Source organism: Bradysia coprophila, unplaced genomic scaffold, assembly GCF_014529535.1.
Source record: "Bradysia coprophila strain Holo2 unplaced genomic scaffold, BU_Bcop_v1 contig_561, whole genome shotgun sequence".
Lineage (NCBI taxonomy): Eukaryota > Metazoa > Arthropoda > Insecta > Diptera > Sciaridae > Bradysia > Bradysia coprophila.
The window spans coordinates 791,127-814,135 of record NW_023503807.1 but is presented as its reverse complement, the minus strand read 5'-3'; the positions used below and the strand labels follow the sequence as shown (position 1 = coordinate 814,135).

At 35.2% G+C, this 23,009-nt stretch overlaps 1 protein-coding gene across 2 annotated transcripts in view; it reads right to left on the bottom strand.

The window, feature by feature from the left end:
* Window positions 1-22,241, bottom strand: part of LOC119083173 (paired mesoderm homeobox protein 2B-like) — a 40,180-nt gene extending 17,939 nt beyond the window's left edge. Inside the window, exons 1-2 of one of the 2 annotated variants that reach the window (XM_037192834.1) lie at window positions 21,397-22,241; window positions 8,434-8,630 (exon numbers count right to left, since the gene is read on the bottom strand). In XM_037192834.1, the coding sequence (XP_037048729.1) occupies window positions 8,434-8,630; window positions 21,397-21,727 (528 nt within the window). In that variant the 5' untranslated portion in view covers window positions 21,728-22,241. Of the gene's footprint in view, window positions 1-8,433; window positions 8,631-21,387 lie in introns of both variants that reach the window. The other variant, XM_037192833.1, reaches the window with a different exon arrangement.
* Between the last annotated feature and the right edge of the window lie 768 nt (window positions 22,242-23,009).

Sequence of the window (23,009 nt, the reverse complement as noted above, 5' to 3'; positions counted from 1 at the left end):
ACAAACATCGCAACAGCTAAATTAGATCGTACTTCAATGAATCCGTTCATGGACCAATTCCAAGTTGTAACAATGTTTGACTTCCTCAACCAGTGTCTGCAAAATGGTTGATTTTTTATGTGTAGAAGAATCTGGTCGACAGAATTTACGTAGTAAATGTAACATGGACTAAAAATCAATTCCGTCGTCTACATAGATACATTGTCGGAAGCACATCTTTTTGGACCGAAGGTCACATTCAAGATAATAATTGAATTTCCCAAGATAGTTAACAAAAAACAAAGTTCAGAGTCTACATAATAGTTAAATGTAAATAGCCTCAATACGAACAACACACACTCTACGGATAATAGCGGCAGAGTCAAAATGACCCAAAATTATATCGACTAAATTTGAAGTTTTTGGACAAAATGATGTATGGACGACTTATTCATTATCAAAAATAAAGGGCACCTTCCATACATCACTTTTCGATTGGACCACGGGAACCACCCGGAACCACCTGGAACCACTTGCAAAAATCAAGCAAAATTTCGACTCTGCCGCTATTATCCGTAGAGTGTGTGTTGTTTGTATTGAGGCTATTTAGTTAAATGGCTCTTCACACAAATTTTTACACATCCGTGTATTTACTAGAAGAGACTTGATTTCTCCTCAATCCTTATAAAATTAGCAACACGACTAAGAACCACCGTTTTCATTGGTATGTCTTGGGTGCCAGTCTCGCTCTCAAAATTAGAAATAATAAAGTGGCATTGAATGGAGAACCCAAGAACCACTTCAACGAAGAAAACTGTCACATCACCAGAAATTTTAATTTATCAACTCAACTCGACAGAGTCGCTCTAAATAAATATCATGAAAAAGTAAAATATAGAAATGACATCTCATCATTCACAACCAACAACAATCAAGCTTCGGAAAACATTTTCATTTTTTTGGTTGTTAAATAGTGAAACCAACGTAAGAAGAAAATTGTTGTGTCGTTGTGTGGCAGAACAAAACCAACCTGTCACTCCTAGAAAATCACGGCATCTATAATTCATCATAAAAACGTTGAATGCAAACAAATTCGTATTAATGTGGATATTTCTTTTCTCAACCGTCAACATTCCATCTTTGAGATAAATTCTTGCATTTTTTCCAAGATCAGTCCTAAAGTGACTACATTTTACAGTAGACGTAGCTCTTCGGAGACCTTCTAACATTAAATCTCGAAATGGACAAATTGTTATAAATTATAAATAAATTGTAAAGTCAGTCGAAATAAAATCATTTAGCGCCTCACTTTTGACCGACGTTGACATTCAAACCATCGATATAATTTCGTTCTTCGTGTCTCATTATCTACGGTATATTATATCGATGATTCAAACTTTCGACATGTCTTATTTAAACTTTAATTTTCATTTGAATGCAAACGAAGCAATACACTAAATTCAGGCATTTATGGTCGAGAGTTCCTTTGTCAATAAAGAAGTACAGTGAACGAACTATGAGAACCAGATCTTAATTTTAGGAATTTAATTTTTTTTAAATACCTGAATATTTATAATTTGAAGGAATTTTGTAAGAATTTTCATGAATTAAATTCCTGAAAATAGTCCTCTGGACCCGACAGTTTCATTCCAATTCATGTAATCATGAACCGAAGCGATAGCGGAGGTTCGTGACGCTAGTCGACTCCCTAAGAAAAGAAAAAAACCAACGGGAGACTAAGGAACCTATATAGGCGAACATTTTAATTTTTCCATACTGAACCAAATCAAAAAAAATTATGTTCAAACGAAAGTGCTCGTCAATACGAGTTCAACGAGCTATAGATCATTAAAAACGGTGGTCCACATCCGGAGAAAACACCACTTGAAAACCACTTGAAATGAAGCATCTTCACACATTTTCAGCACATTCTCCATATTCGAGTTAATAGAAATGTTTCTTGTGGGTTTGATATACGTATCGAACCACTACATCTGTTTGCGAAAACTGCGCTCGCACTTTTGCTAAAGCTTATATTAATTCAATCTTAACACTTTTTCATCGGCAAATCAATAAATTTTATTGAAGTTTTTTACTTAATTTCTGTAAATTTAATTAAAACATTTTCATGCAAAAAACCAAAAAACACACTTATATGAAAGCCATTATTTCATTCATATGACAAAAATATGACAGCTATTATAATGATTGTGTAGTAGATCAGTGTTGCCGTGCTTCATATAAAATGTGCGCGAAATTATGAATTTGAAAAATTTGTTTGTTCGCAAAATTTTTGGATCATTTTGGAATTTCAGGTTTCAGGTTTCAATGTGGAATTTGTTTTAGGGTTAGAATGTCCAACAAAATGGTGGAAATCAGCCATCTTGGAAATTCTTTGCATTTTTTGTATTTATTGTATTTAGGCCTATATGGCACATACACAGTTGCAGTAAATTGATAATCATAGAGTTTCGTTGACGGACAACTTTTTCCGGCATTTCAAGAAAATAGCGACCTTCTTGAAATTTCGTATTTTTTAGATATTTTCGGCTATAGAGAGTTGGGAAAAGTATCGCTTGTACAGTTTCGTTGGTGGAAAACTTTTTTTTCGATATTTCAAGAAAATGGCGGCCATCTTGAAATTTCGTATTTTTGAGATATTTCCTGCTGTACGGCATGTAGAGAGTTATGATAAAGTATCGTTTGTACAGTTTCGTTGACGGAAGACTTTTTTCGATATTTCCAGAAAATGGCGGCCATCTTGAAATTTCGTATTTTTGAGATATTTCCGGCTATACGGCATGTAGAGAGCTGGGATAAAGTGTCACTTGTACAGTTTCGTTGACGGTAAACTTTTATCGACATTTCAAGAATACGGCGGTTATCTTGAAATTTCATATTTTTGAAATATTTTAGGCGATACTGCATGTTCAACTTAAGAAAACACAATTTTAGATCATTTATCAGAGTTTTAATGTCCATCGACGCACCCAGTGCATTAAGTGATTTCCAGTGTTTGATAACTTGGCGCAAAATATCATAAGTGGAAACAACTTAATTGACTGGGAACATCGATGACTGTTAAAATTCGAAAATGTCTCAAAATGTTCCGAACCAAAAAAAATCCTCTGTAATTGTACGGTATGTAGACTTGGGATAAATTGTCACTTGTAGAGTGCTTAACTCTAAGTATTACCCAAAACTTCCAAAACAACTGATATCCCACAAAAACCTCAAAGAGGAAAAGGTGACGCTAGTGTAGTAAAAATTAAACTTCCAAAACATTTGATATCGGTTTTTGTGACGCATTCTGCGCCTCAACGTAATCAATTTTTACCAAGAAAATTTTAACAAGAAAATATGTCAACGAGAAGTTTACCGATGAGATTTTACAACGAAAGTTTTACAAAAAAAATGCGTCACAAGTGGCAGATGCTGAGGAAACCCCTCATACGACAATAATCATCTGCCACTTTGTGACGCATTTTTTTTGTAAAACTTTCGTTGTAAAATCTCATCGCTAAACTTCTAGTTGACATATTTTCTTGTTAAAATTTTCTTGGTAAAAATTGATTACGTTGAGGCGCAGAATGCGTCACCAAAACCGATATCAAATGTTTTGGAATTTTAATTTTTACCACACTAGCGTCACCTTTTCCTCTTTGAGGTTTTTGTGGGATTCCACATACGATGTCAATGTTAACTTATTGTTAAGGCTTTTTCCGTGTTGTCATAAAAATTAAATCTTAAATAACTCGAGAAATACGTGACCTGTAACGTTAAAATAATGTTTTAATCATCCAACATTCCCCCTAAATGCATGAGGAAAAAGCAGAATTTTAACGTCACAGAGCGCGTTTCTCGAGTTATTTAAGATTTCATATTGACGACATCACTGAAAACGCGTTACGTAATTTAGGAATGGTCCCTTTACAAGTAAAAAAAAACCCGTTCTCAATATTAAGTTTAATTGTTAAACCTAATAAGCTTTACTTCCACTCACAGTCCAAGAATTTTTCACAGAAATAGAAAACCTGATACACACTTCTCACGACAATAAAAACGTGTGCATTCGAATGAGAGATTAAGATTCCCAGATACATACGTCATGCATAATTTGTCCATTTTTGAGAAACGGAAGAAAGAAAGGGTTTCAATTTAAGTATTTGTTTTGGATCATAAAACATAAAGCTGTAAACCCCACATAAAAACACCGAATACCCTTAATGGTCTAAGCTAGTATATACCGATATATATCTATGCAAGCAACACCAAGCTTGCACGCTGAGGAGAACGATAGTGATGGATGGTCGAATTAATAGTTTAGCAGCAAAATCGAAATCCATAGCAACCTAAAAATTATGGTCATACCTGGAAACCCTTGAGACTTGTCTAACGTGATTACACCGCACACCATTTTCGTATTTGGATTTATACACACGTTTTGGTATGTACCACTCACTCTGTCCGATTTCATTTTATAATGGTCAGCAAGCACACCATATTATGTAATACCCATTCTCTATGACTAAAATATGGTTTCAGCTATCCAATTTGAACAGCAAAACTAACATTCAATTGCACTGGGATTTTAGTGGAGAGAATGCACAAAATAGATATTTACGACACCATGAAATTTATATTTTATTTTATTCATGGCGCTAATTGTAAGTTTTCCACTTCAGTGGATGAAACAACAACCAGCGTAATCTAGTGTATAATATATGTCTGGCGACCCATTTCGGCAATGTATTTTCGTTGGTAGACGTTGGTATTAATTCAGAACTGTGAACGTTCTGTGGAATGAATCAATTTTTAATGCAAGTGTAACACTATACATCAGAGCGTTGCATTTATTGTGCCCTCATTTTATAAGTTATGTGAAACGAATAGAAATACTTTCGTTCTGTGGAAACCATACTATCATTTGCCAACCCTAAACAGAAATTGTATGCCACTCAATTCATCCAAATCTATACCGGCACGTCACTGTAATTTTTTTTTTCCCCAGAAATTTATATTCTGAATTCCTCGAGTACTTCACATTACATGTTTGCCACGTGACTGTTCAACAAACAGCATGATGTAGTGGAAGATAAAAAAGAGATCAAAATGCGGATGAGGTCGACTAAATGTTGAATCGACAATAAATGATTTGTTTTTATTATTTGAGAGGATTGACACTGAAAACAACTGTATCGAATGTCAGAGTGGAACGGATGCGAATTAAGGGTGATAATCTGATAATTATTTGATTTGGTGGAAAAATAGATGTGAAATTGTGAAATTCACCCAGCTACAGTCATAGAAATTGGAGAAAATTGTGTGAGAACATAAATTTTGGTCTTGATGTTATCTATAATATACATTCTATAAGTGTGATTATTCAAAGGACTGGATACGAAACAGTAACTTTACTCCACCTTCCTCGTAATTTTGCAATTTCATTTAGATCAAAGCATTCCCAAACAACACTGCATATATTAGGATTTGGTCTTGATTGTTCCCTATCCATGGGTCAACGAAGGGTTCCTCCTACATTGGAACCTGAGTAAAAAAAAGTTCTCACAAAGCCTAAAGAGGGATTCTTCTGAAAAACAGAAGACCAAAATTGGACGCATTTTCTATTGGAATTTTTATATGTGCCCATTCGACCCTAGAAGCCAAAACCACTTTCAAAATTTTTTTTCGAAGTTTGTGTGACTAGTGTGAGGTGATCAAAAACCGAAAACATGCATTTTTCTTACAAAAATTTCTCCAGTTACAGGAGCCGTACAGGGTCGTGTGGGGTGTCATTAGAAAGGTAATTGCATGTACTTCCGGGGCAAATAGGGTCTTGTTGGGTTTAAAATTCATCCACACTGAGATATGTACAGTTAAAGTTTTCAACCGAAACGAGCCGTCAGAACAGTCGGAGCGTTTGCTGCGACTGAGCCCCGTACAAACCCGTACATCTATTGCGTACGTGACCCTAGTTCGTCCGTCGCCCTACTCTTACCGTAAGCCTACTGCGCCCGTAAACGCCAGTAAAGTAAAATTCTTATGAAATGTGTACGTCTTAAAAATTGCGCATAGCGCAATTACGAAGCCCCGTACGACGTTCCTTTCAAATGTAACACAAATTTCGAATTGACCTAAAATTAAGTAGGTATCATTTTCACCGATTTATATTGATTTTACAAAAATCCAAAATGGCGGCCGACGGCCATTTTGTTAGGAGGTGGAAAGTAGTACGGCTGCTTTACATTCGTTAGTACCTTTCAAACAAAAAAAAATTTTGAAATTCGGTCAAAGTTTACTCGAGATATTAACAAAAAACACCACCTTCACTGTACGGCCGAGTAGCCACATATAAGCTCACTCCAAGAGACCTAGCTCACGCTCCGGTGAATCGAATTTCATAAACTTTTTTTTCCCTGATTGGTACGGTCAATACCTATCTAATAAAGCAAACTCCATCTAAATACGTTCAAATTTGGCCAACTTACAAGCAAAAACGGAGTTCACACCAAGGGGTCTAACTCACGAGTCGGTCATCCAATTTTCATAAACTTTTTTTTTGTCGATCGGTATTGTAAATATCTTTCATTTGACGTATCACTTACAAGTGTAGTGCTTAAATGTCTGGAGATATCGTCGAAAAACAGTTAGGCACTTATTGGGCCCCAGCTCCGGAAGGGTCGACCCAAAATCGCCCATCTTCGAACTTAGCCTCACTATTTTGACTATCTTTCAGGGAAAAAAAAATTTTTGAAATCGGATTTGATTTACTCAAGATATCGACGTGACAGACGGACGGACGGACGGACAAAATTTTTATTGCGGATTCGTTATCTATGAACATAGGCAAACACTTTGCCCTTACCGTCTGCTTCGAATTCCATCAATTACACACGGCATCGTAATCCTATAAGCCCCTTCGTACTTCGTACGGGGCTAAAAAGACTGAAAACTTACACTTTTCTTACAAAAATTTCTCGAGATACACGAAACGTTCGTGGTCGTGTGGGGTGTCATTTGAAAGGTAATTGCATGCACTTTCAGGAGAAGTAGAGCTTACGGAAGTTTGGTAGCATCTACGATAAGCACTTAAACATTTCATTCTCTCATAATTCATAGTAAATGCTACCAAACTTCCTTAAGCTCTGAAAGTACACGTAGTTACCTTTCAAATGACACCTTGTACGATTCGTGTGCCTCGAGCAATTTCTGTGAGAATAGTGCATGTTTGCCCCGAAAGTGCATGTAATTACCTTTCTAATGACACCCCACACGACCCTGTACGGCTCGTTTAACTGGAGAAATTTTTGTAAGAAAAGTGCATGTTTACGGTTTTTGATCACCTCACACTAGCCACACAAGCTTCGAAGAATTTTTTTTGAAAGTGGTTTTGGCTTCTGGGGTTGAATACCTTATTGGGCACATAAAAAAAATTCCAATAGAAAATGCGTCCGATTTCGGTCTTCTGTTTTTCAGAAGAATCCCTCAAATCGATCGAATGCAGACTTCTCACTGTCTCAGTGAGGAAAATTTTGTATGAAGCTGAGGACTGAGAAGTCTGAATTCGTTCGATTTAGGCTTTTGAGAAGTCTCACTTAATTTTTTTTTTACTGGGGAGAATGGAGAGATCAAACAAAAACATAACTTTCAACTCATGGAGAATCAAAAATTAAAAATTAAATAAGGAGAAGGAGGACAAGCTCAAAATTGGCGTTTCAAACATTCGACCGGAGAAACATATATATATATTCTACAGAATGGCATACGAAACTAAAATTGCTGATTCGAAAATTTAATTGGAAAATAATCAGAGCTCCAAACTAAAATTCATTGAACAACATTCTTGCAACAAACGTAATTAGTATGCACACGTTCCACACGTATATATAGCTCTGGTGTAAAAACACACATAATCCCAAAAACCCGCATCAATTTTCCTCCACACAATTTTCCACAGTGTCGACCAAACGAATATTTTAACAACTTTGCCATCATAAAACTTTCGATTTATGAAAATAAATATTGCCGCGAATTTTGTCGAGAAAATGCAATATGTTTTCGGTGTGTGTGTGTTTTATGCGGTTTAAGCCGAGCTCGCGAAGTCCAGCTTTAGCACACGCTCTCATATATGAGGTGTGTGTATGATGTAACATTTTAATTGAAATATGTTGCTTTTTCCCAAAACCATAGGAATCAGAAAATATTTTCTGTTATTTGAGTTTTCTATTTATAACCATGTTGAATGTACATACATGAAACCAGCACTAGCGTTCATATATAGAAAGTGATGGAAAATTTTCCACACACTCCGACCGTGTGTAATTTCATATTTTCAAACGTTTTTGATTATTAAAACACAGCGAAAGAGCGGAGAAAGAAAAAAACATTTTGGATCATAAATTATTGCTTATGAGCTCGAAACGTATGTTCAAATTGTTGGATAATAAATCGTACCTGTACACGAGCTTCAGTTAGATCAATTTTCATAGCAATTTCTTCTCTGGTATAAATATCCGGATAATGGGTTTCCTGAAACGCTCGCTCAAGTTCTTTTAGTTGTGCTGATGTAAATGTGGTGCGAATACGACGTTGTTTCCGTTTTTCTGTTAGTACCGAATCGTGACCAGAATACACTTTGTATGGAAGACCGGCTGCAAATGCAAAAAAAAGGTTAATATTTTTTGAGCAAAAAGTATGGCAAAAATAATTTATTTTTATAGAGAAAAAGCGCTGCAAATATCTAGCAATAAAAGTGGATTAAGTTGCTGCGGATGCGTTTTGACAAATACAATGTTGCTGTTAACTCATGGCCCATCTGGGTTTAAGGTATCTTAAGGAAACAAATTCTAGCAAAGTCTTACTAGCACAGGAACACATCAATGTTATAAAACTAAAAATTTAAATAAATAAAGTCGAAATTCTAAATCCTAAGTCCTCAAATCCTAAACACTGTAGAGTCCTAGAGATCCTATATAACTCGTATGTAGTCAAATTATCTTCTTATTACCGACTTCTTCTTCTTATCATTATTCGTCTCACTCTTTGTTGAAAGTTGCTAGATCAAATGAAGTAATAGATTCGATCAATAATCCGGCTCTAGGACTTATTAACCCCGGACAAAATAACTCCGGACAAAATAACCCGGACAAAATAACCCCGGTCAAAATAACCCCGATCAGGTCAGGACAAAATAACCCCTGGACTAAATGATGACGACATTGAAGGGGGGATACTCCCCCCTTCACCCCCCTCTGCGGGGGCTGCCGCCCCTCGACCCCGCTTTTTTATTTTTTTTTTATTTTCCACGGCCTGCGGCGCAGCATAAAATCTATTAAATTATATCAATTATATACTTGAGTATATTCGAACATATCGACTATATACTCAAGTACATTCTAATATATCGACTATTAATTTGAATATATTGACTCTATACTCGAATATGTCTACTATCATCGAATATATGGACTACAACTATGTACTCGACTATATTCGAATATGTTGACTATATACTAGACTATCGTCGAATATGTCGACTAAGAACTAGACTATACTCGAATATATCGACTACATACTAGACTATCATCGAACATATCGACTATATACTCGATTTCATTCGAATATACCGACTATATTCGCATATATCAAATATAAACGACTATATTCGAATATATCAACTAAGTACTCCACTCCACTATATTCAAATATATCGACTAAGAACTAGACTATATTCGAATATATCGACTACATACTAGACTATCATCGAACATATCGACTATATACCCGATTACATTCGAATATACCGACTATATTCGCATATATCAAATATAAACGACTATGTTCGAATATATCAACTAAGTACTCCACTCCACTATATTCAAATATATCGACTAAGAACTAGACTATATTCGAATATATCGACTACGTACTAGACTATCATCGAACATATCGACTATATACCCGATTACATTCGAATATACCGACTATATTCGCATATATCAAATATAAACGACTATATTCGAATATGTCAACTAAGTACTCCACTCCACTATATTCGAATATATCGACTAAGAACTAGACTATATTCGAATATATCGACTACATACTAGTATGTATGTATCGCCTATATTCGCATATAGCAAACATGATCGATTATATTCGAATATATCGACTATATTCGCATATATCAAATATATTCGACAAGATACTCGAATATATTCGAATACATCCACTATGTACTCGACTATATTCGAACATATCGACCATGTACTCATGAATATTCGAATATATTGAGTGTATTGAAAATATTCGAGTAACTATATCGTTTTTTTTATTTGGGAGTTATTCTGTCCGGAGTTATTTTGTCCGGGTTATTTTGTCCGGGGTTATTTTGTCCAGGGGACATTATGTCCGGATTTATTTCGTCCGGGGTTATTTTGTCCGAACGCCCAATAATCCTACTCATATATTTCCAAAATTTCGATCGAGTGGGCGGATATGGGTAAACGTCGTTGACAAACGATTTTCCGAAAGAAAATCCTCTGATGTATTTGTTAAGGCCCGTCATTGGGAAATGACAGGACAGTTTCCCGAAAATGTATGGAAAATTTTATCACAAAAATTCACCGAAAACATTCAAAGAAACTCACCCATGATGCTTTCCATTGTATTCGTGCACCGTCTCTTTATGTCCCCAAGGCATATTTAAACACTAAAACACTTTTTACTCGATGCAAAAACAAAAAGTTTTTTTTTGTTTTGTCGCGATAAAACACAGAAAATATTTCGACACAACTGTGACACTCCGCTATTATAAGGACTAGAATGAATGTTGTTGCTGTGTTCACTTCGGCGGTAAAATATTTTCATTCAAAAAAGTGTCCGACACTTCAACGATGGTAGACATTTATTAAAATTGTAACTTCTCCCACTTCTTTAGTAAGCTAACAAGACTTCGCTAAGTCTAATTATGCCACCTCTTCGAACAAAAATATCGGCTGAGGTCGAATAATTCTCCGCTGAGCTTTAACAAACCTCCGCTGAGCTCTAATAATTCTCCGCTGAGCTTTGACAAACCTCTAATGAGTTCTAATAATTCTCCGCTAGGCTTCAGTAAGAGTCCGTCAGACCTTAGCACGTTGTAGTAAGGCAATGAAGCTAAGCGAACACTCAATAAGCATCAGCGGATACCTAATAATTGTTGCTATGATTTAATAAGAATCCACTTAGCTTTGGCAGATTTGGCTGGACAACGGCAGTCACAGAGAACGGACGTGTTTATGCGTTGCTCTCTAAAAGTGTTTCTTTTGTGTGGCTGTGTGTGAATTCATTTTCGATTTTGTCTAATTTCTGTGCCAACTTTTACGGCTTTGGTGTTTTTATTTTGCTGTAATGTTTAAATGGTGAAATTATTTTAAAGGTTTTATTAACGAAGTCAAAGTGTTGTTCTCGTAGGTCATTTTCTCTTTGATCAATAAAGTCGTTCTCGCCTCATTGTGCGATATCAACAATTGTGTTATTTCCTTTGTTATTTAACATGTGCTTCGTGGCGTCGGTTTACGGATTAACAATCGACTCTACCAGAAGCTAATGCTAAATTACGTGCTCGATTAATGTACGAAAATGACACATTGCCGTATGGCATCTGGCAGTCAATTTTAGTGCAGGTAAGGTACAAACGCTTCGGGTTCTCATTTGACACCCCAAAACCACATAGCAAATTTTTACAAATTTGCTGTGGTACAATCCCAAGATACAGAAACTATCTTGTACTCCAAAATGACCGCGAGGTTTAACAGATCTATTGATTGATACGTTGTATGGATGTCAAGGGATATGACGAAATACGAATCATTCAAACGCTACAACCTGCAACGCCAGAACGAGTTCAGTCACATGGTGGCATGGCGATTTATACGAAGAGGCAACTCATGGCCTATGGTGATTAGACACTTGCTATTACCTAAAACTAATAGCCGTAACCGTAACAAAGTCGGAAATATCAAAAAACCCAACATTCGCTTTCTCCATAAAAGAAACCATATCGACATAATGTCAATAGTAGAAAGAGCTACAACATGACAATGTTGATAGCGCCATCTTTGGGAAAATGTACAGGTCAATTAGTGATGGTTGTGGTATTCGCATACCACCCACGGCTTGGAGAATTCACAACGTATGGGACGTTAACACACGGTCGATTTGTGAACAATCTAAGTCGGGAGAGATATGATGTAAAATCACAGTCCATATGATCAAGAGACTTGTACAATAGCACAACAGGCCCATCTGAGGCTTAGGTGCTGGGCTTACACCCTCCCATCTAATCTAATCTAATCTAATCTAGCTTTGGCAGATCTCCGCTGAGTGTCCGATTCGCTCCTATAAGCCTTCCTGCAACTTCCTTAGGCCTAACGGACACTTCCTGAAGCCTAGCGGAGAATTATTAGAGCTTAGCGGAGGTTTGTTAAAGCTCAGCGAAGAATTATTCGACCTCAGCCGATATTTTTATTCAAAGAATAATAATTAGACTTCGCGAAGTCTTCTTAGCTTACTAAAGAGAAACGAACATTCATTTACGCTCAGTGCAGTCTTACGAGAGGCTAAATTTTTAATAAATGCTCTCCCATCGTTGAGAGAATGTCCGCTGAGCTCTCGTAAAGCTTTAAAAAAATGGTCGATGAGCATTATTAAATGTATACGCTACCATTTGTCAACTGTTTCATGATTTTTATAATATGTCCGACACTTTTTTGAATGAAAATATTTTATCACCGAAGTGAACACAGCAAACATTCATTCTAGTACTTATAGGTAGCGGTGTGTCACAGTTGTGTCGAAATATTTTCTGTGTTTTTGTCGCGACAAAACAAAAAAAAATTTTGTTTTTGCATCGAGTAAAAAGTGTTCAGTGTTCAAATATGCCTTGGCGACCTAAAGAGACTATGCCCGAATACAATGGAAAGCATAAGAGGTGAGTTTCTTTGAATTTTTTCGGTGAATTTTTGTGATAAATTTTTGCATACATTTTCGGGAAACTGTCCTGTCATTTCCCAATGACAGGCCTTAAGGGTGAATTTGCTGAATTTCAGTTAGTGGTTCTTTTACCACAGACTGGCCACGAATTAGGAAGTTTGATGATGAGTTGAAATTACATTTCAACTATGATTCGCTAGACTCTTTCGTGTGCAAATCGGTATATTGTCCGATAGAGCACTGTATCGAGTACCACTGTGGCCATGGTCTGATGAGAAATGGTATTTTTGAACTGTATAACAATGCAAAACGTATTTAATTCTCTCTCAGATCGAAACAGTGGTCGAATGTCTTATCGTTAATGCCTTCTTATTTTAAGTAATGTCTGTGTTCGATTATTCTCCTTACGTAGGACATTGTAAAACGCTACAGTTTCGTCGCAACCGGTTGATCTTACTCAATAAAAGAAATTAATTTGATTGATGTAGTTGGTAAAAGTTCGTTAGCGTAAAAGCTTTACTATGTCCCACGTCACGGGACCGTTTTAATTAAACAAACAATTAAGTCATATTGTTCTGAATTAGACGTCAAAATCAATTATGAGGCTATTTGAATCCGTACAATAGTATCCCATAAAATGGAGAGACTTCATTTGTCACGAAGCGATAGTAAAAGTAATTAACGTGATGTTTGGATTGTCTATAAATGGATCAAATCGCTTAATTTATATTAAATCATAAAAATAAAATATGATTTGCACGTGCTTCACCGTTCAAAACAAACATATACACATGGATATCAAACGGATGTTCTTTTTAATTCAACACCACGATAATGTCGGTATAGCCCTTCAAACAGATGATATTCTCGACGCCATTCCTTAGCCCAAAAAGCATATCCATTTTGTGCAATATGAACGATTTTGCCTTGTTTCTATTTATGTAATCGCTTCAAATGGAATCTGAACCGAATATATTTCGTGTATGTACCACGTATATAAACAACAAAGTTCGTCGTGTAAGACGTACGCTAATGTTCCCCCTTATGTACAGAAAACATTTCTTGTTGGTGTGGTAGTTCGAAAAAGGGGAGAATGAAGAGGATAGCTTTACTTGAGATTCTATCGATCTTGGTATTTATACCGTCCCTTTTACACCCGCATCGTCGTGAAATAGACTAACACATTACAACTTCAATGCTGAGAAAATGGTGAAAAATATCTGCTTTCGAGCTTAGACATCTGTTATCCAATGTTTTTGTTGTTCATCGATTGAAAAGTTTAATCAGAAAATCGTTTTTTCTGTTCGCAAATTAAAGTACCGTACTGACTTGGCGAGACAGTGGTTTGCTACCTTCAGGAACAGGAGCGAAATTTAGAAATATTCACCTTAACACGTAACGACTCATTAACAGCGAACCACATTCATACTTTATGCTAATGCAACAGTACGAACGACGCTACCACACCACTCACGTATCCATCTAACATATTTTGACAATGATTTTTCATAAAAATAAAAGAATCCAATTCACTGTACTTGTTTCATCTAACATGTTGGTATACGTTTTGTAAACAACGTAGTATCACATCCAGTGAAATCCCTCGCATGCTTCATTCTCAACGTTGAAAGATTGCCATTCTAATTGCATGTGACGGCTCTTGTATAGGTCTTATCTGAAAGATGTACAGAGAGAAGTATTTATGCACGCTAAAATGTACGCGGCGAATCATCCATGCTGATGGTAAAAGTTCATGCCACTGTATTTTCTTCTTTATTTTTTTGTTTTTTGAAAAGGGAAAGCTTAGCAAATAGCAAAGCAATATATGGATATATACGCGAAGTTTGGTGCGGATCAAGAGGATGAGTCGAATGAGTAGAGAAATATAACACTCTCGTTAAACGGGCACGACTGTGTCTTATTCCACAATTCATTGAAATTAATAAGTTCTAAAAATGAGAATGTATTTGGTGTGGATAATTTATTGATTCAATAAAAATGTTCACAAAGAAATCCATGAGCATTTAAGGCAGTTGATTTATGGTAGACTTCTTGCTGTGAATTATTGAATTATGGGTAAGGATAATTCTCATGGACTTTGAACACAATTAAAATATATGCATCGCCGAGTGCGATTATTTTTTACGAATTCATTAGCTGAACGAAAAGCGGAAATAAAAGAAGTTTGCTTTAGTCAGTTAATCATGGGCGCGCGTTAGCATAGCGCCCGTGACGCAAGTCCTATTACTAGAAAAAATTTCAAAACAAATTTTTTGTCGTAGACTGCAGAACCATATATACAGCATATATTGAAGTTCTACAATTCAAAGACAAATGACTCCAAATTACCATTAAAACGTGGCGTCCGTACGAGTTCAACGAGCTATCACACGTTCTTGCAGCTTAAAATTTGGCCACGCAAAAAATCTTCCAAGAAGCCCCATTTCCATACATTTTGGTCAATACTTTAAACGAAATGAAAAAATACTACGTTACTTTGTTAGTCCGTCCGTCCGTCCGTGTTTCCTATCTTCTAAAGTGTTCTTTAGATTTTGTTGAAATTTTGATTTTGTTGAAATTTTGGGAGTAGATTCTAGTCGTCATTCTAAGACATTCCAGAAAAAAAATTGGGGGAAACCGGCCTCGTTTCGGAGCTAGGGCTCCTCGAAGTTCCCATATAGGTCCCATATAAGAACACCTTTAAGTGTGTGTGTGTGGATGGGTATGGTAGAACAAATTTGTTCGGTTTTGGTATTTGGTAAGCTCTGCTCGCCTCAATTTTTTTTCCTAAATTTAGTATTTTTAAATTTTTTACAATTTTTCAACTTTTTCAAATTTTTCAAAATTTTTCAAATTTTTTAAATTTTTTAAATTTTTCAACTTTTTCAAATTTTTCAAAATTTTTAAAATTTTTCAAATTTTTCAAATTTTTCAAATTTTTCAAATTTTTCAAATTTTTTAAATTTTTCAAATTTTCCAAATTTTCCAAATTTTTCAAATGTGGCATAGCGGCAAAGTGGCATATGTTGTACTTGTAAAGTACCTTTAAGAATTTTTTTAAAATAGGCAAGAATATGTCCTAATACGTCCGAACCATCTGCCACTTTGTGACGCAAACTTTGGTAAAATTTTGTTTCTAGAATTTCTTTGGTCAAATTTTTGCTGTTACAGTTTTTGCGTACAAGCGCAGAATGCGTCACCTACAGCGATATCAGTTGTTTTGGAAGTATGCACAGGGACTTGCGTCACTTTTACTCTTTTGAGTGTTTTTGACTGATTTTTAAAGTGCTTTTGTAGCCGAAGATAGTGTCATAAGGTAATGATGTTACTTAGCTTTTTTATTTGAAGTTATAATATCTACTGTCCTCGTCCGGTGACAACAACAACAAAAAAAACGAGACGAGGCCGAGGTCCATAAACATACATATCCCAAGACTACTGATTATTCCATCAATCTGTTAAAAATCATTTGTGGGACGAATAGAACGGATAAAATAATTAAAATATTTAAATAATTATTGTAATCACGAGCAAAACAATTACTTCACCTTACTAATTTTGTTTAACAAATGAAAATCTAGATTTTTTAATTAAATGTTTCGTTCTTGTTGCAAACGCGCTCGTCACTAGCCAAAATTTAAAAAAAAATCTACGTTTTCATTTGTTTAACGAAGTTCTTGTGGACCAAAAGCTACACAGAACACTCAGAAAACAAATTGTATTCCACTTTTTCGCAAATTCTATAAAATGACCAAATTTGTCAAATTTCACAAATCTAATACAAAATCTTTTACTTCAATGCTTTTAACATTTCTCTAAACAAACGACCATGTCTGGCAGTTTCATAGAAGGTTAATGTTACTACACAGAATATGATTTTAAAAAAATTTATTGAATTTGGGTCTAACGATGTAAAGTGACCTTGTTTTGTTGTTCTATTAATAACTTTTGAAATTCGCGCCAGATTGCTAATGGTAATTCTTCTAATTAATCATTTGCCATATTTTATTTATCAAATAAAAAGAACAAGAACAAGAAAATAAATGTATTTCATTCCGCTTTTATTGCAGTTCAAATTACTTAGTTCCATTTGTATGGGAAAAACTCTTTCTGGATCATAAATAACGAGTGTGCTTTTCTCTAGCAATATCCAGAAAAGAAAAATCTTTTTGCAGCAGTCACAATCATCCCGAGAAAGCCATACACCATCATATATAAACATCTTTTACATACAAATTATATAAAATATGCAAAAATACACATAGTCGTCTTACATTTTTATGACCTTTTTTACTACTTCACTTTAGTTTATGGTTGTTCATTTTTCAAACCGGCTAAATTTTGTACATATTTTGTGAATTTGAAACAAAGAAAAATTGTTTCTACGAAAAATTGCCATTAATTTCTTTCATAGATTCTTTTTTTATTACAAAACATTTTCATTTCTGTATGATAATGTATACGTTGACTATGAACATTTGCCAAAAAAAAAAATTTACAGAAATTTCTATAAAACGGTCTGTCTGCACGTTCCTGTTGATCCTTTCCATTTCTTTCAAAATACCAAAAAAAAGAACGAATAAAATTCCACTTGTGTTGAATGTGGAAGCTCAGAATTTATATTTCATATGCTGTTTTCTTCGTATATGTCCTGAGATTTCCAGCATATTTTATTAAAAAATATACGTGCAGTTTACCATATCTATAAAGATTCCATAAACAACTTGTGTATCAACAGAAATACCTATTTCCCTTAGATATACTTTTCAAATGTATGCATTTTTGTGCAGCTTTTGTGCATTCTGCTTTGATAAAATGTTGAATACATAAATCGTGAATTTGGTATTGATAACGTAACTGAACATGTGGATGTTTATTTGAAATCGGATCGATTTTGGCATAACGGTTATGTGGACGAGTATTATATTTAAATATTTTCAGTCTTAGGCTTAGTCTTAATGTTACAATGGAAAACGCAACATAATTGTCGATCCCATCACTTCCAAATTGTTCGTGTGCTTTCCGCCTTAAGGATATAGAGGGATTCTTTTGAAAAACAGCCTACCGAAATCGGGCGTGTTTTCTAGTGGAACTTTTTATAGGTACCTAGAAAGGACTTCGACCCTAGAAGCCAAAACCACTCTCAAAAAAATTCTTCGAAGCTTTTATGGCTGGTGAAAGGTGATCGAAAGCCGAAAATTTGCACTTTTTTTATCAAAATTTCTCCGGGTACACGAGCCGTACAGGGTCTTGTGGGGTGTCATTAGAAAGGTAATCACATGTACTATTGAGCCGAATAGGGTCTTATCGGGTCTTAGAATTAATCCACACTGAAATATGTGCAGTTGAAGTTTTCAACAGAAAACTTGCACTTTTCTTACCAATATTTCTCTAGTTACACGAGCCGTACATGGTGGTGTGGGGTATCATTTGAAAGGTAATTTTATGTGCTTTTGGGCCAAATAGGGTCTTATGGGGTTCGGATGCATATGCGATGAAATATGGGCACTTAAACATTTCAACTCCTCATATTTCAGCGCATATGCATCCAAACCCCATAAGACCCTATTTGGCCCAAAAGCACATAAAATTACCTTTCAAATGATACCCCGCACCACCATGTACGGCTCGTGTAACTGGAGAAATATTGGTAAGAAAAGTGCAAGTTTTCGGTTTTTGATCACCTTTCACCAGTCACAAAAACTTCGAAGAATTTTTTTGAAAGTGGTTTTGGGTTCTAGGGTCGAAGTCCTTTCTAGGCACATATAAAAAAGTCCACTGGAAAATGCGTCCGATTTCGGTAGGCTGTTTTTCAAAGAATCCCTTATAAGGACATAAGAAAAGAATAAATTATGCTTTGAAGCAGGACCAGTGAAATTTTACTGAGACAAAGTTTTAACACAAGTCGTTATGCACATCTCTTGAAGAACCTTGGAAAATGGCTACGAAAGGTTTTGATTTGTTTCCTCTAACATAATAAAGAATCGCTTTGCCACTGAGTCTTATATCCCACAATATATCTCGGTTCCCTCTGTATTAAAGTTTGATTTAATTGACCAAATAACAATTATTTATTGGATGGTGAATAAATGAATCGATTTAAAGATCTAACCAAGTAAAGTACTTGGTAACGAACACTAAGAAATAATCTAAACTATACAGAAGTAACCGATTTAATTATTGTAAAATAGCACGCACCAAATAGACTCAAACCTAGTAAATAGTTCTAATCTAAAATTTTCTTACCCAGCTTTTCACATATGTGTTAGCTTACAATGGTCGGCGTCAAAATCTATTATATGTTTCTTATTCGAAAATTGCAACACAACAATTTGGAGATCTAATAAACCATATAGTCAAATCAATGCATGAAATCCAATTAGAAGATTACAAACCAATACAAAATCACCTACAACTCAATTCATTTATTTTTCGCATAAACTCTGAACTGAATACTGTAATCACTTGCTTCCCATATAACTGTACTTCTCTAAAATATACCTAATTGCATTCTATGGCAACCAACCCATATAGCATCAAAATTCATAACCACCACAATCGAAATTGCAGAGTTATGACGTGGAAAACCATACCATCTCTTACATAATAGATTATGAATTTCCGCATACCGAACCGTTTCGGGCCCACAAACTAAACCACATTAGCTTCTCTAAGCGCTCATAATTGCAATGTACTAGAACGTATTGTTTATGGATTCAGACATAAATTGGTAACAGGATTTAGACAAATCTAATTGAAGCAATTACAATGTCAGGTTATTATTTAATTTGTTGTTATTGTTGTTGTATTATCCAATCGTATGCTGTTTGGATATAGACGGTGATAAACTATTAATTTGTATGATGATAACCTGTCCGTATAAAAGACAAATTTATCTATTAATAATCTCGTGCAATTACATTTCAACCGAACATCTTAAATGGTTAAATTGACTTTGATGCAATAGTTTGGATCAACAATTATTACTCGACAATAGTCGATAATTAAGTGCACAATCTTTATTTGATCAACCAATCGAAATCTTGTACTTCATTTGTTTTAACATAAAGATTCATAGATCTTAGTGACATATTTAAAAGTTCTATTTTAAATTATAAGATTTACCAATACTCTGCCTCTCTCTCTCTCTCTCAATCATATTTCAACTCATTGAAAAAATCTAATTAGCGGACAAAGTAAGCTTGAGAAACTCTGCTTAAAGCTAACAGACTATAAGAAAGTGTGAACGAGGCAAATATTCACAAACATCTCTACCCCCTTAATAAAATGTAGTTTGGCTACTAGAGAGAGTAGTATGCAACCGGTAAATCTTTTCATCAAAAAGAAACTGGTCAATCACGAAAAATCTTGTTTTTTTTGTATGAAAACATTTACTGGTTGCATTCCCTAGAAAGAGACCAATATGCGTTTATCTAGGCTGTCTACAGTTGTCTGAAAATTTAACCTAGAAAAGGAAGTTATAAATTCACCGTTCTTACGGCTTGGCATTTCTAGAGTTATATGTCGCTCACGCCTGCTTTCTATTGCTGCGTTACAATTTAACAGTTACATACAGCCTCGGAAGTTATTTTTAAATATGGTCTGTAATATGTTAGCCTGCTACTAAAAATTGTGACGATTTGACAGCCTTAAACAGTTAGAACAATTTAGAACTGACATTCTAGAATCTAGGTATTACAAATATTGAATCTATTTAGGCGTGGTTTTCGTTGCTAGTTCTCTTGTCTCTGTAAAAAATAGCTAAGCTTGGCACTTATGTAAAGACATTTCAAATCTTGGCACCGGCTTCGATTGCATACCAACTCATTTTCATTGTTCTGTACAATTGCGTTCATTTAATGAATTGATACCGAAGCATTTCCCTTTCAATTTGCTTCTATTCGAAAAATACTTGGCACATTCTATCGTCGTATTAAGTGAATGGCGTCCAATATCGAAATTTGGAATGCCTTCGGATGAATTACACACGTAGAAGTGTAGGATGAGAAAGATCTGATCCGTCCGACTAATGGAGTCTAGTTGCTAGTATTTATATTAACCCTCTTACACAGTACAAGCAACAGTAATAAAATCGTGCATCATTAGGTGAACATGAAACGAATTTATATTTAATTTTGAAATGGATTATAACCACTTTATACCCATTAAATGTCTAACCGTGAGATCGAAACATAGACACTTGATTGCTAAGGGTTTGAACACACCAATAGAAAAACTGTTTTCAAAATATCACAAGTTGAAAGTTGTGTAAAATTCGAATTGATAAAATTGTGAAAACGAAATTTTGCCAAGAATGGTATTGTAAATGCTCCTTAGATTTAGGAGACAAATATACACAGACCTCTACGAAAGCAATAACGTATCGAAAAACGCAATTTTCATTTACTAGACTAAAATATTAGGAAAACATACGTTGCATACTCATTGATGATGAAAACATTGACGCCCGATGCACATCTTGATGATGACTTCTTGGACCCATAACGGAACACGGCGAACCAGGTCCACCAGGATGATGTAATCCACTCATTGAGGATCCGCCTGGACCAACTCCAGTGCCAACAGGATTGTACGTTCGGGCCATGGATGCAGCTGCTGCAGTGTAACGATATGCCGCTTGGGACATTTGACTGCATGACGTTAAATCACCGTAAGTGCATGGCATATTTCCTAATCCTGTCGGATCCATGCTACTTTGCAGGCAGCTTGAATCGAAGCTAGCTGCCGCTTGATTTAAATATGAATAATCCATTGTGTAATACGTTTTGCAAATTGTCTCTTCCTTCGGATTAGTACACAGCTTTTTGTCCGAATAAATTATTTCGTCTGCATACAGTGTACAAGTACAACTATCTCAAAATCACTTTGTAACTTAATTAAACAAAATAGGACACGTACGGCAGGAAAATACCGAGTTAAAAAAATATATACGAAATTACAACAACAAACAACCTCTGTCCGAACAAAAAATCGGTCGCGTGCAAACGCAACACTTTCACAGACCACTTAAACTTCTTAAACGTTTCGTAATTGAATCAAATCTCACAAAAATATTAAATTATGGGGCTATCCTCACTATGGATATTGGCGCGAGGCGAATCTTTTTCAGTTTCATATGTAATCAACTTATCCAACACAAAATCACCACAGAAAAAAGGATGAGCACTTGTCTAACTCGATGGTTTTTGGTTTCAATATGAGAGATACCGACCGGTTGCTTACCCCAAAATCAAATGATAAGCTTAATTCAATAACGAGTACTCAAAACCTTTTCGAAAATGTCGTAAGGTTGGAACCAACGTAGAAAAAAAAGACAATTGAAAATCGTATACACAAGTGGTAGTGAACGTAGAGGGGATACAGAACAGGCGGAGTTACAACCCTCTACGACGAACCAATAAACATGGTTGTGCCACGTTCGTTGTCCTTTTTCGTCCTGTTGTGACGTCATCGTTTTAAATAACATCCGTTAGTCGCAATTGCAACGGTGAATATTTGAACAACTTGAGTTTTATTGTGTGTAACATATTCGCTATCGGTGTGTGTTATATTGAGCTACAATGTAACAAATGTTTATTTATATGACTTGAGATTTTAGATCGGCGAGACGTAAGAAAACATCTTAATAGATTATCTACTTAAAAGAAAATTAAATTTATTTTACTGGGTCATATATTTCACAGTTCATTTCATAAAGTAGGTATAGTACGTACTGTGATCCTACAAACATTAAGATTTTATAAAAGTAATACAAACAATAAAATAATGTTTGGTCGTCCGTCAAAGCTCTGCAACTGCAAATCGTATCATTATTGAAACATTCCTCTTTCACAAACGGTCTTTTTTTACTTTCGGATCTATTACTTCATTTGATCCAAGTATTTTCAATATATTGATTTAAAACTCTTTTACTTCATTTCTTTGAACATGATTTTTAGCCCCGAATTATGCAATTACGAAGCCCCGTACGACGTTCCTTTCAAATGAAACAAAAATTTCAAATCGCCCTAAAAATTTTATTTTTTTGAAGGGCC